This window comes from Bipolaris oryzae (assembly GCF_000523455.1).
Source record: "Bipolaris oryzae ATCC 44560 unplaced genomic scaffold scaffold_75, whole genome shotgun sequence".
In the NCBI taxonomy this organism is placed as follows: domain Eukaryota; kingdom Fungi; phylum Ascomycota; class Dothideomycetes; order Pleosporales; family Pleosporaceae; genus Bipolaris; species Bipolaris oryzae.
In genome coordinates this window covers 24,766-41,242 of record NW_006911351.1, presented here as the reverse complement: position 1 = coordinate 41,242, position 16,477 = coordinate 24,766, and the positions used below count along the sequence as shown (strand labels likewise).

The window sequence follows — 16,477 nt, the reverse complement described above, 5'->3', positions numbered from 1 at the left end:
AGCAAATCCTTCTTGTCCACCAACCAGCCAGCCAACCACCACCCAAACTCCGACATAGCTCCTTCTGTTCGAGCCGCAGCACCGAGACATGCTCGCATTCATGCCTGCACAACCCTCGACATCTTCTTCGGGTACGTCGGCTCTTCAGCCAGCCTGCCTGCGTTTCTGCAGCCCGCCAGCAGCCCACTGAAGCTCCATCGCTGACATGCTGCACAGGAATAAATTACTGGTATGGCAGCGGCAGTCTGCCAGACGCCCTCCAAGGTCTTCCCCAAACAGCCTCCAACCCACGCTTGATGCGCCGTGCCTCAGACGCTGTTGCACAGGCAGCGGGAATCCAAATGTGAGTGCACATATCATCAGTCCTTTTTTTTCTGTCCAACATGGCCCCGGAGGACCCGTCTCCCTCAGCCGGCGTGTGTGTCTGTGTATATGGATGGATGGACCTGTGTATGTTGGTACACAGCCATCGGTGCGAGTGTGTTCGTATTTGCGTGTGTGTGTATGGATATACATACATACGTACGTACGCGGCAGGCACGGTGCAGCTCATCGGTCTCTGCTCCGGTCTGATCTGGCAACCACGACCCTCTGCCTCGACTCTCCGCACACTCCGCCTCGTGGGTCGCCATTGTCGCCGACACAGTCGCCTTCAGACCCGACCCAGGATTCCAAACTCCATTGTCTACCAGTGCGGAGCAGACAGCTCCGAAGTCCCGTCACGATCCGGAGATGCCAAGGGCGACATGAAAATCGCGAAGCTCTGTTCCAGCGATCATCCTCTTTTGTTTCGGCAAGGATCGGCGGCACCATCTTACATCCTCGTGTCGTCTGCTTGTCCTCGGCGACTGACTGCTCCCTGAGACGGAGAGAAAAAATCACACCATTCAAAGGCTTACAATTACCGCAAAGGTAATTTGATAGACCTGTCTGCTGGCTGCGCCGTGACCATGACACGTCCATGCCCACCTGTCTCGGGATTTTCATCGGCATTCGTTTCGGGAGACGAGACCTGGGCACCGTGTGCGCGGGGTTCAACGCACCTTCGATAGTGCGCATATCAACGCAAACCTAGCCAACAACAGGCGCAGGCGCAGGCGGAATGCCCTCGCCCACCAGAGGAGCACAGAGGCATCTCATGTCACCACTTTTTGCTCGACGGCCGTGAATTTGCTAACAGCTCATTAGCCAGGACTCGTCTGAATGGGACGAAGGCCAAGTTCCACTTCATCTCGACAGCCAGCAAACCAACCTTGTGATTCGGCCCCCGGCAGCGTCCGCCGCTGCGAACCACAAAGCCCCGCTGGCACCCAAGCAAGGCCTTGGGGGCGCCCTGGCAAACGCTCGAGGCCAGCACCATTCACCCATTGCCGGCACATATGCATTGCGGACTCCCCGTGGTAAAATCACCTCCATAGCATGCGAGAGCTGCAGGAAGCGAAAATCAAAGGTCCGTCCCAAACTGCACTCCCAATTGACCTGCTCGCGGGCCAGCTAACAGGCCATTTTCTTCTAGTGTGATGGTGTCCGACCAAAATGCAACACCTGCCAGTCAAAGAACCTCACGTGCGTGTACGATGTTGCAGAAGACGGCAAGACAACGACCCAGCTGCGCGCCCACGTACGGCGACTGGCCAAGGAGCTCGAGGACATGAAGTCAATCGTTTCCCTGCTTGTCATGACACCAGATCGTGCGTTGGCAGCAAGCTGGGCAGCAGAGATTGAGAAGAATGGATTTGCCCATCATTCCGCCGACGATGTCAGGAAGGCGCTTTCAGGACCCATGCCGGGGGATCCACATGAGCCGCTCCTAGGATCAAACCACGAGTCCTTGGCAGGCCCGACACCAGCTCTTCCAGAAGGCGACTCGTTTGGAACGCCTGGTAGCGAGGCCTTTGCTACCGCTCCCCACCACATGGGCGCCTCGCCGTATGGCGAGTCTTCTCGGGAAGACAGGTAATTGGCTACATGCGCTACAAGTGAACCAAACGCTGACCTAAACCCCCAAGCCGAGCACAAAGTCATTCGTCATTGGTCTTTTCGCATGACGCAACCCCGGTTGATGGCACGGTAGCGTTGAACCCATCCCCGATGACTCTCGAAGACTCAACAAACGCACTGAGCAAGTTCAGTTTCGACTGCGCATTTTACCGGAGGACAAAACGCGATCTCCTTGCAAACGGGTGGAGTGAAGTGCAAATATTTGGCCGATGTGAGATTGACGTGGATACTCTGTTGCTTGGCTTCATGGACCTGCAAGATGCGCATCCAGTATCGACATGGTGCGCAAGGGCGTGCAACAGAATACTGCCAACAGCCTCTCTTCCAGTCCGGCTTGCAGCCACTTGGCTCCTTACAAAGTTGATGCGGGTAAGTGCTGAGATGGCCATTTTCGCAAAGGACCATGTCTGATCCCGTCTCCAGTACCTCATCTGGCCGAGTGCCGAGAACATGAACGGGAACCCGGATTGGATGATGCCGACAATGGGAAAGCAGGAAAATTCACCGTACGATATGCTGATCGACCTTGTTCCATGGTATGTTGTGCCCAAGCTCTTTCTCTTATCCACGATATTTGGCATGCTTCATTCCCCAGTTCACAACACTTGGCTTGCCCTTTCTCCCACCATGCAATTGACTGTGCTTTTTTCTTGATCCCTGGCCTATGTCCATGCTGACATCTTCATCCAGGCCTCATGTACGACAGTTGCTATACCAGCACCCCCAGGAATTCTCGGTTAGCCACTTCATTAGCCAAATCGGCATCAAATGGCCACACGCCGACGACGCATGCCACTACTGGGACATTGAGGCTGGATACTCACGAATGACTCCTCTTTTCGAAAGCACCATTACCGAGTTGGCCAACTGGACCGTTGACCCCAAGATACTCAAAATCATGCCACAGCTCGAAGGCAACATTCCCACCCGACAGTTTTCATAAAGCTTGCGCAAACGTTTTCCCCAAACTCGATCGTAGTCGGCGTGTGTTTTATTTTAGCGGAGTTTTCTTTTTGTGGCTCAAACGAAGTGCATTGCATATCTGGATTTCGCATGTCTGTGGAAGAATTTCCGGGTTATCTTTTCCCCATGCCTCATCCTCCCCCTCCCACGTTGCCAGGCTTCGGAGGATGTGTGTGCGTGTATACTATTTGAAAGTAGTATTGAAAGCGGTTAGAAAGCTTTCGACTGAACTTTGGGCTGACTGTTGTTTCTCCCGCCAACAGCAAAGTCGCATTGAGGGGTTTTTTTCGGAGGTACCATTATATGTCGCATAGTAACCAAGGCGTTAAGGGAGAAATCCGGGTGTTTTTCTGTTGGTGTAACCTCTTTGCTTTTCCCATTGTCTTATGGAGTTTTTTGGTCCGGTTAGACAGGCAGAGAGAGAGAGAGAGGGTATGTTGTTGGTGGGAGTGGAGGAGTAAAAATCCTTTGTGAAACCTAAAAAATGAAAAAATCTCGCAAATTAAAGGGATCACCCTCCCTCCCTCCCTCTTGGACGACCTTTGTAGTTAAGAGAAAAAAACCGTTGGCGTTTGGCTTGCCTTTGTTAAATGCCGAATGATGGTCGCTTCTGATCGGTGAGCGGGCGCGCGCACGTTTTTTGCGGATCGGGGAGTACAACATAAAAAAACGCACTGTCATGCGCATCGCGCAATTCCCTTGTGTTAGTACGACGCAATTTTTTGCCGCTCTCTCGATTTGCGATTGATCTTGAGAAACCAATAAAAACAAAAACGGTCAAATGGATACCAACCGATTTCCTCCACTCCCCCCGTTCCCATTTTGTACAACTGCGCGGCGCTCCCCTGGAAGGCGGGAAAAGCAGCAGAACCGGAAATAGACGAGGGACGTGTGCAAAGCCCGCCGCCATCCAGCAGCAACCACGACGGGTGCGGGCAAGCGGCCGCACCATACACACACCACAACGCCTCTTTAATTCTGCGGACATACTTGCTACGTAGTCTCCACATTTGACTCATCTTTCTTGTAGCGCGTGCGCGCGCAATTTGCACAACTTTGTTTACTCCACTCCTTCAAACTTGGGTGCGTCCTTTTTTTTCTCTCTATCGCTCAACTTCTCGATCCAGTGCTCGCGATGGCAAGTGCCGTGTGGTATCCACTCTTTTACTTAGCGCGCACGCGCGCGCTGCGCTGTGTGAGTGGGGAGGGGAGTGGGGAGCGTTGGTATGGTGCCAAGGTGGGTGTGTCGGATGGACTGTCCCGGTGGGTGCTGCGAGTGTTGCGTGCTGTGTGTGCGGTGCGGTGCATTGCGGCGATCGGGCGTGTGTGACGTAATAGGTGCGTTTGAGTTTGGAGGATGGATGTGTTTGTGGGTTGTTTTGATGGCTATCGTATGCTTGTTGTTGTTGTTGATGATGATGATGTTTTGGTCCTGTTGTTTTTCCGTTGGGAATGGGGGATATGATGTGCATTATATGTAATAATGGTCCTTTGCTTTTTTTTAGGCGGTTGGCTTACACTACCCAGCACGCACGCGCTACGAATAGAACATGCATGGATAAGTAGGTTTGTAATGGCTTCTTTGACTCTGCCTTTTTGCTTTGGCTTTCCTTTGCTCCATTTTTTCGGGGGCGTGGCGGGGCGGAGGGTATGTTGTGGCTTGAACAGCTTTTTAAGTGGATACCCCTTGTGCGTGGACGTACCTGTGGCTTGCGGTACTGGCTTGGCTGTTGTTCTAGACGTATGTGAAGGACTGAGGGACACAGCAGGAATATGTATGCGATGGGCTTTGTATCAGGTGAGGCTCCTGTTTGTTCTTGTAGCTTTGCCTCCAGGGTCTTGGCTAGCTTCATTGACTGGGCGAGTCTGGATTCATCTTTTTTCTATTTTCCCACTTTTCCGGCTTTTGGGGTGATCCTTTCGCAATTCCTTATTCGGCAATTCTGGTATCTCGACTCTATTTGCCGTAAAGGAGATGAGTGGGGACAGCCACGGCGAGGTCCCCACTGCCTGTGTTGTCTTGTACGTGATCCATTCGGCCCACTTCTCTTGCTATTGTGATTCCATATCAGCCAACTATTTCCGTTCTGCAGCTATCCGATGTTATAGGGTCACTCGTTGTCGGATGCTTGCAGTGACGTGTATACTGGACACACGGTCGTGTCCGGGAATAAGATCTGGCTGTGTATCCCTGCCCTGGCTCTTGGTTGGGAAGAGTTGACAGTGGTCCGCGGAGAGGCACGAGGTATTTGAGGCTGAGATTGGGCGGCGCGCGAGTCTCGGACTAAATAAAGCGCCCTCAGTTATGCCGTACCACTTGTTTAGAGAGGTGCGATACTTACCATACCATTACCCTATCCGGATCCAGGGTAGCTTCGGGGGTATTTTTCGACCCGCATCGTTTCCGACGCGGCACTGCCAGTGGAGTGTTTTTACCTAGTCCTCCGGGCTGAAGGCTTGGTATGCGGTCGGTTGCACAAAGGTGGAGAGATAATATATTTTGGCGGGAAGGTAAGGCGAAGGGTTTCTTGGTCGGGCACAGGCAGAATAGGTAGACTTTTCCAGGTCGGAGGAGGAAGCAACGAAATTCTCGCTACTTTGTAATTGGGAAGGTGCCACGAATCGGCTTCATAAATGAATCCTCTCTGGTCAAGCGGACAGCATGTCCGTGTTACATGCGTCTCCTTTAACAGGCCTACCTTGATTGCTTCCGTTCCAGCCACGCAATAGAACTCCCAAGGAAAAAGGGCCACAGGAGTAAACCACCAATTACCAAGCGACGTTTCAAATACCGATAGTCAGTAAAGGGTCGATGACAAACTCCAACTTTGCTCTCTTATCTACGTGTCACTCTGCATGAAAGGCGTGTGTTCTCCTCGCGATGCAACTCGTCACCCCACTTGTATCGAATAAGATATGTCGGATGTAAAGGCCGATTGGTTTAGTCGGGCCTCAGGTTGCGCAGCCAGGCTGGATCATGCTTATGCTTATGCGCGAGGCTGAAATAGTTAGCAATCCTTCTGTGACTCGCATACATGTCCCACAGCCATGGATTGTGCGTCGTGCTTTAGCTCTGCTCCACTGTGGGGAGCCTGAGACGAGCTGGAATGTCGTGCAGCGGACTGCGGATCCCCGTCCTACACGGGGGTTGTGCGTGTGCGTGTTTCGTCACGTACATACGTAGACCAAGCCCCTCGCAGATCCATAATCATCATTGGTCCTTCCACCACTCGATTTAGCCTCACTTCTTCACCGACGAGCTGTCACAATCTTTCGACATGTCGTTGGACGCGTATTCATGAATACGTGGCTTAGTATTGCATTCTAATGGCGTTTTGTTTATCTAAGGGCCCACCCTTGGTACCACCACTGCCCGGGCATCAGCACACTGTTCTTTTCCTCGCCGCTCACACACCTTCCACCTATACGACTATGACAATCAAGACAGGTTATGCATGACGCTCGCTTGCTGCTAACACCAGTCGGCTCAAATGCAGGCTACACACGGCTTATGCTCTCGGATACCACGATTACATATGCTAGGCTAATCAAGTTGGGTTGAGGTAGGGCCTACAATTGAGACTGACACAGAGTGTCTTTTTGAGAAAGGAGACATGGACGACTGTATCATGAACAGGAATATTCTTCAGGTATCGAAGTGTTGTATTTGTTTAGCTATGACGAAGTCAAGGGTATCATAAGTACAAAGGAAATACTCAGCAATGAACGCAGCCTTCATGCCGTATAGACTGCACAATCGCAAATTTTGCATGTGAGCCTCAGCCCAACAAAGGCGTCTAAAAAAGATCATCAACCATTACAACTTTTCCATCCACACTTGTACTGTTGGTGTGTCCACAGAGGTCCCAAGTGCACTCAATCCCATGCCCGTCATGGTTGACCCTGCAGCCCATCAAATCTTCCATCTCTGTCACCCATGCTGTGCGCCCGGAAGCGCGTCGATCGGGCTGCAGTTCATAGTTGATTTTACTCCTTAGGTCGCCGATATATGATCCAAATACCTTCTCCACAATGATCTCGTCCTCTGGATCAATCACGCGGACCATCATGCCAGCTTCCTTCTTTGCAGCCAAAATGCGCGCTTGCGCTGCGATGCGTGATCGCATGGGCGTAAGAACGGTGCCGATTGCGGCGTTCGTGGCGGGGAGCCCATACCTGGGTAGGCTTACGACAGAGTCGACGCGTGTCTCTGACCCCACAGCACAGTTGAACATTTCGTCTTCCCGGACCGAAGTAGGGAATGATTCGCCTAATGCAAGACTGTCTGAGCTAGCGGTACGAGGTGCTAGAGCAAGCTGGGAAATATCCGCTGGTAGAAGTGTTGTGGTGAGCGGTTTGCAGAGTGACTGGATAGTGCCTTGGGGATCATGAGGAATGCGGACGTGGCAGAGGGACGGGAATTCGTTGTTCATGATACCGGCTGCAAGGATGAAGGTGGCAATGCAGCAACTTGGCTCGAAATTTGTTGATAGAGATGTTGATGACTCGGGTGATTCAAAAGTGGAGGCTGAGAGAGAACTAGCCTCAGACCGAAACTCCCAGTGGAGGTAGCGAAGCGATAGCGACTTGAACACGGGTCTTGTATCGTGTTCTCGCAGTACAGGTGCCTTGTTTTGAACTAGAGAGAATTCCTCTAGGCCAGCTAGAGAAGGCGACAGGATATCTGCTAGTGTATGAACGCTGATGTTCATGCTAACCAGCGTCAGTTTCTGAATTGAGGTCGCTTGCGGCGATGTCACGAAGCGCTGGATGCCCTTCTCTGTGATGCCAGGAAGCGCCTCGAGACGAAGACTTCGCAGGTTTGTTGGTAAGGCGTTCAATACCATATTTGTAAATGAAGTCGCAGGTAGCCCGCGTATCGATAGATGACGCAGCTGTGGGAAGCTTCGAAGTGTGCCGACGATGGCTCGGAAGTTGAGGGGCGACGAGGAGTTGTTTGGTCCCTGATGCAGGACCAGAGTAGACAGCTCGGGGTGATTGGAATTCAAGTTGAGGAAATGTTCGGTGGGGTCACATTCGACAATGTAGTGACCCCTCATTTCGTCTTCGTCTTCCTCGTTGAGTTCGTTCTCAGCATTGCCTAGTATCCACGTCCGCTCCTTGAGGTTCGATCGGGTCGATAGTGCATACGATAGCCGGTCGAAAGCATTTGTAAATGGAACATGGAAGCCAACGAGGCGTTCCAGACGTGGGCAGGCCATGACCAACGACGCCACCAGATTCAAAATCTCCTCTTGTTCAATGGTGGCATTTTGGTATAGGTTCTGGAAAGCCGGGAGATGCAACTCCTTTACCTGCTTAGCAAGGATGGGGCTCTCGCGAAGAGTCCTTCGAAGTAACTTTAGTCGACTGGTCCCCTTTATCTTCAGCCTCGGATGCGCTCCATGCTCTTCATTGGCCAGCACCAGTGCCTTCCGGTACATAGCTGCGTTTGCAGCTTTTCCCCACGCCCGACTAGTAAGGGAGAGGCTGTGAAGATCTTTTAGATAACATGTTGCGCATGCTCCTTCCTGGTCCATGTGAATCGGACCTAACTGTGCAACAATACAATCATAGACTTCTCTAGGTAGGCTCTTGTGGAAATACCCCGGCATTTGATACCCATCGTCCGAGTCAACTTGGAAGTGTCCGAATTGCCGCGACGCATGGCCAGAGAAAGTAAGGCGGCGGTCACTATATGGGGCTTCGTCTGAAAAGTGTGGTCCAGCGGATTTGAGGACTGAGTGCCTAGGTGTCCGCACAACTACCTGTGGAATCGCTACCGAGCGTAGAGTGCTCGAAGCTCGTTTCTTGAGGCCATTGATTATTCGGGGCCGGGATGGTTCACATCTGTATAGAAGTTAGTGGACATGTTTGAGATTTAAAAAAAAACGTAGCGGCTGCGAGCACAGTGGTCGAGTACGGACGAGACTGTTGGCATCCCCTTGAAAGCGTCTGCTCGTCTTCTACATGAAACCATCGTCTGCACTGAAGCGTTCAAACTCGGCACTATCTATTCCGACTTACAAATCAACAAAGTCCTTCTCTGCCTTTTCTTTTCGGGATTTCGACAAGCGGAACATGATAATGTTATCTTTGGCTGGTACTGAGATCGCAAGGCGAGAGTGGCGAAAATATCATCACAAATCCCGAGTACAAGCGCTAGTTTTGTACATTGGGGGGGAAGATAAGGATAGACGAAACAGAGGCGCAAGACTTTCTCGGCGAAATAAGTATGTTTGGTTGCATGAAACATGTCAGCACGGGGCCTACCTTGCTAACACTCATATATCTACGCGCAACATATTCAAAAAAAAACGGGTCAGCACGGCCGTTGCCTCACAGGCATGATGCCATCACAGAGTCACGAGCTGTTCTGTACCAAGGGACGCCCCGAGACGACGAGCTTACACCGGGCAAGATGGGCGCTGCAATCAGCAGAATGCGTAGGCGCCACAGACGAGTCATGGCTTTAACAGCCTCAGCTGGGCCGTCTCCTAGACCAGGGGAACTTGCCACGAGTTGGGATGGCTAACGGTGTTAGCTTCAGTAAGTGCGCTGATATGGTTGAGCGAAACGTTGGCTGTGCATTACTGGCAATAAGCATGACTGAGGACCGCGTGCCGTGTTTCTGTCGCAGTGTTAAGTTTGCGGAGCGGACAATCAGGTACCGTCCTGAAAAAGCAGCATCTGACCGATAGGTATCCTCCGTGTTTGAGTGGAGGGTGATGTGGTGGATCTCGCGAACATGCTTGCGATGGCAGCACGTGAGGCTGAAGAGCTGTGAAAGGGCCATCCACCTGCACCCCTGGACGGCGATCAGGTCCCTGGTCTTCGGTTCTTCTCGCCAATCGAAGCGCGGGCTCTAGAAGACACTAGAGAAGACGCCAAAGAGGGTGCCAAGCATGCCATGTTGTGGAGAGGGCTAAAGATGCGCGATCTGGTGGCCCTTGTTCTACTAGCAAACCGCACAACTGCAACGATGGCTTTGGATTGGAAGATTAATGCCATTTAAGGTGTGGCTTAATTCCCATATATGCAGGCAACACGTGGTAAATGCCTGTGCAACACGAGAGCCGGCACCCACTCGTTTTGCACCGTGCTGTGCACACTTATTGCTCACGGATGGTCATTTGCCATTTCCAGAAAACTATGCCAGTTTGTGCCGCACTCAATACTAACATAGCACCAATACAGATTCGTCATCAGGTGGAGACGTGCTATGTGCTGCATGTGCTTGCTCTTTGACAGCGGCCCAGTACCCGCCCGGTTGTTTCACTTCATCCACTTTCACAGAGTCTGTAGGTGAGATAGTTCGTGAGCTAACCTTTCAATCCCATAGATGAAAACAAAGGTACCGATTGTCTGGAGCATCGACATATATGGTTGGGATATCAGGTCGTATGCGAAGCCGCGTCGTAACCAAGGTTCTTCGGAATAAAGGGATAGAACTACGCTATGTGGCAAGCATCGAATACAACACTAATATGCCGTAAATTTTAGCGTACAAGCCTTCGACGCCGAAACCCTTCAAAACCAAACTTTGAGGTTTCTTGGTCCCCGAATGTTCCGAAATTGCGCTGAGCACCAAAACGGGCACCAGAGCTTGCGCATCTTATCGCGGCATTTTGGAAGGAAGGGTACCTGGACAGTTCGTCACCCACATGAACCCCTTTTGGTAACCCAGCAACACGGATTTTGTTCAAAAGCTGGGATTTTATGTGTTGGCAGGGCACAGACGAACTCGGCATGGCAGGAAGCTCGGTATCGATATAATCACGTGATGTGGTCACAACAAGATTAGCTTCTATTAGCAAAGTTTCTGGATCAACTACACCCGGAAAATTTCGTACGGAGCTAATGTGAATATACTTCCTTTCTGTATGCTCAAGCCTTACTGTCGAATTAGGACGAAACGTGGAAGACAGCGGATCAAGTATTCGAGGGCTCTGTGCATAGATATGGGCAGTACGTAACACCAATTGCTTAAGTCCTGTGTTATTGAGCATGGGTTCAATTGCCAGCCAAACAATATCAAGACCCCAGTAGAGCACTGTATAGTGTCTGGGACGGCTCAGCTAATGCTGCCGCTGAGTACCAATGACGAGGACGCTGAGAGTGTTCCGTCCAATAGTTAGCGTACAACAGAACCAAAGTCGGCCCCAGCACAACCACATCACCAGAAGAACACCGCTATTCGCGTACTAAAACATCAACTTAGCGCCATTGTAGCATAGCTTGTAGTCTTCTTTGCTTTTTTACGCGACTAGAACGTGAAAGAAGAGCACGTGCAGGCCGGCAATGCGTGGAGCCGGAGGGAGTTGGTCCTGCAAGTCCGGGGATTGAGCGGAGCCGTGTATTTACTGGAGCCGTGTACTACTAACGAGAACTGAGGATGCAACATCCTGGAAGACGATCCATCAGATCTCCATTTCCTCTCTAAACCATGACGGGCTGCTACGTCGTTTGCCTCATCTTCGCCCTGCAGACATCAAATGTGCGGGAAACAAGCATGCTTGCAGATCTGTCGATCCTAATCACCAACCGCCCTTTGCACGAGGCACAACACGAGTTGCAGTGCAAGCTCGAATTTACTCTTTGATCAGCAAACGCGCAAGGGGAAATCATGAAGATCATACTGCAACGTACGCGTGCAATCTTGCGATCAAGGCAACGACCCAATCCGGAATGCGGGTCCAGCCTTACCTACTGCCATTAAACAGCCAGACGCCACACACCTTTTAGCACGCTACACCCCCGCTTTCAATATTCCCACGAAATCATAGATGTGCCCTTTTCATCTATCGAAGACATTATGATGTAATTCTCATTGCCGGATTGTGCAGTTTCAATTCCACGGTTCTACAGCAGCAACTTGAGCATAACGCATCAAGGGACTTTGGCTAGTATGGCCATCTTCTCGCCGGATCCCCAGGTGTTTGAGCCAGACTAAAGTAAAGAAAAAAGGAAAGAAATTTGTGAGAGAGTGATGCATATGTAGTGGTGCGCACCCAGAGAAAGTCCATCAGTCAATCGCGTGGACGATACGACCTTTGAAAATCATAATCTTTACCTGTGATGGCTATTCCAAGCACACCGTCTTTGGTACTCCTGGCCATTGGCCTTGTAGTAGCAAAGGTACATAAACTTATACCAATGCACCATCTTCGTTTACCAAGCACCAAACTTACACCCTGCAGTTTCTCTACGTGGGCCTAACGTGCCCGACAAGACACCTACCAGGCCCCTGGTACACACGCTTCACACACTACCGCCTCAAACGTGCCGTCGTCACCGGCCAACGCATCTTCTACATCGACTCACTACACGAGAAGTATGGCCCAATCGTACGTCTCTCGCCCACAGAAGTGGGTGTCGCCGACCTCGATGCTTTCAAAGAGATCCACAAGATCGGCACAAAATACATGAAGAGTGAATGGTACCTTCGCCTTGCCAACTTCCCCAAAGCCGGTGTCTTCACCATGCTTGATCCGCGCGAGCACGGCCCGCGGAGGAAGCTGTTGTCTAGGTCGTTCAGCAGGTCCTATCTTGTACAGTACTGGGAGCCGGTAGTCAAGGAGAAGGCGCTCCTCGCCGTGCAGAAGATCAAAGCAGATGCCATGAAGAGCACAGCAGATGTGTACAACTGGTGGATGCTACTCGCCTCGGACGTCAGTGCCCATCTCGCCTTTGGCGACTCCTTCGGCATGCTCGAAGACGGACGTGTAAGACACTCCCCCCAAAAACCTACCATTTCCCACTTTCTCAACGATGCTAATGGTACCACACTTTAGACCAACCAATTCATGCGCGTCCTCAAAAAACTCACCATGGGCGCTGGCATCATGGTCGAAATGCCCTTACTCCGCCTCCTCCGCTTCATCCCCATCCCGGCCGTTCAGGAAATGTTCAACGCCAACGAATTCATCCTGCAAGGCGCAGGCAAAGCCGTCGAAACCGCGCGTTCCCGCACGGGCGAAAACAACATTTTCGCCAAGGTCATCGAAGACTGCGAAAAGGAAGGCGAAGGCCACATCGACGATATGGACGTCCGCATCGAAGCCATGAACGTCATCATCGCGGGTACCGACACCACAGGTGTGACGCTGACGTACCTGACGTGGGCGGTGCTGCAGCGGCCCGAACTCCAAGCCGCCCTAGAAGCGGAAGTCGGGGGCTTAAAGGACGAGTTTACAGAGAACGATCTTATTAACCTGCCGTTGCTTAACGCGGTGATTGAAGAGACGTTAAGGTTGTATGGCGCGGCGCCGAGTAGTCTTCCGCGGGTTGTTCCCGCAGGTGGCACCAAGTTTGCGGGCTTTTTTATACCCGAGGGGGTGACGGTGGATACGCAGGCGTATACGTTTCATCGCGACCCGAAGATTTGGAGTGAGCCTTTGATGTAAGTTGTATTATCGGCCCTTCACTGCCCTCCCCTCCCCCCTCCCGCTAATGCTTTTTTCTCTTGCGAGAGCGATGGGACTGATGGCAAATGATGTTGTAGATTCAATCCCCACCGCTGGATCCCAGATAAGGAGACTGGGGTGGCGGAAGCACTTTCTCCCGCTGCTAAACTTGCGTTTCACCCGTTTGGAGCGGGCGCGCGGTCGTGCATTGGGATTCACCTTGCGCGCATGGAGTTGCGGTATGCGTGTGCGTTTTTCTTTAGGGAGTGTCAGGGAATAAGGTTAGGGGAGAGGACGACGTCTGAGAGTATGGAGTTTGAGGTATGTTTCTTTTTTCCTTCTTCTCTTACTCAAACATTATTTCCTTTTTTTAATGCAAAGGAGAGAAAATGGGGCTAACAGTGCTGGAATTTTAGAACTTCTTTCTCATTGCGCCAAAGGCGCATAGGTGTGAGATTACGTTTAGCGAGGCGCCGTAGGAGGTGTGTATGCGGGGTTTTGAGTTGGTGGATAGAGAGAAGTGATGCAGGTTGTACGGGCTCATGGGTACGTTGATCGTGCTTGTGTGGCAGAAGGGATGAAGGAGATGAGATGATGTTTTACGATTTTGCGAGGTTCAATGACAAAGATGATTGTGATGCGAGGAGATAACCGGTACAGCAATTGAAGAAATTCAAGTCTGAATGTGTAATGACTTTTCAAGAATACGTCATAGAGTTTCTAACACCAATGCATCAACATTATGAAAACGCCCTATCACGTTAACTGGAGGGGGTGGCGTAAGTGGGGTTTCTTCCGGATACCAAAATTCTTTTACTATAATGCTAAGGAATTCACAAGCTTGAGAGTGCAAATCTCTCGCCACCTCTAAGATAAAAGTAACTCCCGGACTTACGGGAATGAATTCTAAAGACTGTTTCAGCATTGAAATTAAATTTTTTCCTTTCTTCAAACTTTTGATTCGCAGGTAGGAAGTTAAGTTTTAGTCCTGAAGAAGCTTTCTAAATCTTCTCCTTGTTTGACGACTGCATAAGATTCCGAGCCGAAATTACTTTGTCTAGCCACGACAGAAAAAAAAACCCTCACCGTTTAGTCAATACAACGATTATTATGTTAACAAGTCAACTAACTAACTGCATGCTACGTCCAGACATTTCCTCAACTCGCTACCATCACACAATTGCACGGCCAGTCACAGCAAAGCGTTTCAAGTTACAGAAAAAAAAATCTCATTTTAATTAATTATTTTCATGGCTAAAGATGCGAAACTATTTACCATAACATTCATGTCCCATACAACCCTTCTCATGCCAACAAGCGCTTCAACCCTCATGGTATCAATACACTCAACCCCCCCTCAAAGCACACACAACATACAACACACAAGATAATTACATCCATATCATACTACTACTCGAATGCTTACAAGAAAAACGCAGCAGCAGCAAGGAGACCGGCAAATCCACCCGACACTGCAAGCACAGGGGCAGCATTAGTAGTAGCCTGAGGAAGTCCTGTAGAGCTAGTAGGCGATCCAGAACCCGTAGGACGAGTACCGTTTCCAGCACCAGCACCGCCGCCAATAGGTGCAGAGGGGGTAGGCTGGCCCGAGGTGAATGGAGCCGCAGAGACAGGAGTGGCACCAGAGTATGCGGGGACACCGTCGTCTTCGTTGGAAACAGTAGCGTTGTTGGGGTTCAGGACTTGGTCGATGACGTGGACGACGCCGTTGGCGACGAGGACGTCGGCGATGACGACTTCGGCATTGTTGACGAAGATGCCGTTGTCGTTGATGGTGATGGTTACGTTGGCGCCGTTGACGGTGGCGAGGGAGGTGCCGTTTGCGAGGCGGGTGGAGTAGCCGACTGTGCCGGCGATCACGTGGTAAGTGAGGATCTTAGTGAGGTCGTCGGCGGAGAGGCCGGGGAGGGCAGAGCCGATGTTCTGGAAGGCTTGGTTGGTGGGTGCGAAGATGGTTACGTCGGGGGTGGTGTTGACGGTTTCAACCAGGTTGGCGGAGACGAGGGCGCCGCGGACGGAGGTTAGGCCTGCGGCTGTGGCGATGTCGGAGACAGAGCCAGGGATGGTGAGGAGAGTGTCGATGATGTGGATTACACCACCGGTGAAGTTGACGTTCTGGGTTTGTTAGTAAAGGGACGCATGTAAGTGAATTTGGGGACGTACAGCTGTGGTGACAGTCGAGTTGCTTAGGCTTCCAGTGAAGAAGACAACCTTGTTGTCCTCAGTCGTAGCGTGGACGACCTGGCCGCCAGTGACATTGGTGTACGAACTGTTGGTCAGGAGCGTAGGAACGAAAGCGCCCTGTTCTGGGATAGCAGATGATGGGTACGATCCATTGAGGACGTGGTACTGGAGGAGGGCAGTAATAGCGCCCGGTGTGGTAGTCAGAGATGACAATAACTGGGGGCTGACTTTCTCAAAAGCCGAGTTTCCAGGCGCTAGAATAGTAATGTTGCTGGCACTGCTGAGTGTCTGAAGGACATCTTGAGGAACGAGACCCGCGAGAGTCGACAGTTCGGACGACGACCTCAAAGCGTCAGCAAGACTGGGAGTGTTCTGCGCGAGAGCAGCACCCGCGAGGGCGGCGGCAACAGAGAGCTGCTTGAGCATAGCTGATTGAATGCTGAGATGTAGTGAACAAAGGAATAAGACAGTAAGAAGAGCAAATACAGTAGTAGAGCTGCTGTCAGGTTAACTTTTTTGAGTGCCTTACAATTGAGAATTGGGGGGGAAACAAAGCAATAAGTACCATTACCGCCAGCAACATAGCCACAAACAAGCTCATCCCGCCTCTTCTCTTGCTAGTCATGCTGTTACCTCTTCCAAGCCCACCAGGAACCGACGGTACCGGCAAGTTCTCTCCAAGACCCCTGCTCGAACCAATTAAGCCGAACAGATGCAGTATGGTGATGCTCGCTACAAGACGAGGCTTATGTCGTGCGGTATGGCCCGGTAAGCACCAGTGATATCATAGATCTGTTGGCCAAGTCACGACACATGCGGATTAATGACGCCTTGAAGATGTAGGCCATTCATTTGTCGTAGATCCAAGCAATCTAGTTCCTGTCCGCGTATTGTCGCGAGTA

General features: G+C 51.2%; 5 protein-coding genes across 5 annotated transcripts; 2 read left to right on the top strand and 3 right to left on the bottom strand.

The window, feature by feature from the left end:
• Positions 1–100: 100 nt before the first annotated feature.
• Positions 101–2,944, top strand: COCMIDRAFT_5744 (uncharacterized protein; the record flags this gene model as incomplete). The annotated part of the gene is made up of 7 exons (XM_007690273.1): positions 101–131; positions 217–343; positions 1,189–1,450; positions 1,517–1,956; positions 2,010–2,370; positions 2,425–2,537; positions 2,692–2,944. The coding sequence occupies 7 exons, from the start codon at positions 101–103 to the stop codon at positions 2,942–2,944; spliced, it is 1,587 nt and encodes a 528-aa protein (XP_007688463.1).
• A 1,123-nt stretch (positions 2,945–4,067) lies between these two features.
• COCMIDRAFT_26751 (uncharacterized protein) lies at positions 4,068–4,436 on the bottom strand (the record flags this gene model as incomplete). The annotated part of the gene is made up of 1 exon (XM_007690282.1): positions 4,068–4,436. The coding sequence occupies one exon, from the start codon at positions 4,434–4,436 to the stop codon at positions 4,068–4,070; it is 369 nt and encodes a 122-aa protein (XP_007688472.1).
• A 2,325-nt stretch (positions 4,437–6,761) lies between these two features.
• Positions 6,762–9,047, bottom strand: COCMIDRAFT_5743 (uncharacterized protein; the record flags this gene model as incomplete). Its single annotated transcript, XM_007690272.1, has 2 exons — positions 6,762–8,814; positions 8,992–9,047. The coding sequence occupies 2 exons, from the start codon at positions 9,045–9,047 to the stop codon at positions 6,762–6,764; spliced, it is 2,109 nt and encodes a 702-aa protein (XP_007688462.1).
• Positions 9,048–12,042: 2,995 nt separating this feature from the next.
• Positions 12,043–13,849, top strand: COCMIDRAFT_96766 (uncharacterized protein; the record flags this gene model as incomplete). The annotated part of the gene is made up of 5 exons (XM_007690301.1): positions 12,043–12,102; positions 12,165–12,689; positions 12,759–13,366; positions 13,469–13,691; positions 13,787–13,849. The coding sequence occupies 5 exons, from the start codon at positions 12,043–12,045 to the stop codon at positions 13,847–13,849; spliced, it is 1,479 nt and encodes a 492-aa protein (XP_007688491.1).
• A 943-nt stretch (positions 13,850–14,792) lies between these two features.
• On the bottom strand, positions 14,793–16,001 carry COCMIDRAFT_5741 (uncharacterized protein; the record flags this gene model as incomplete). The annotated part of the gene is made up of 2 exons (XM_007690271.1): positions 14,793–15,506; positions 15,555–16,001. The coding sequence occupies 2 exons, from the start codon at positions 15,999–16,001 to the stop codon at positions 14,793–14,795; spliced, it is 1,161 nt and encodes a 386-aa protein (XP_007688461.1).
• Between the last annotated feature and the right edge of the window lie 476 nt (positions 16,002–16,477).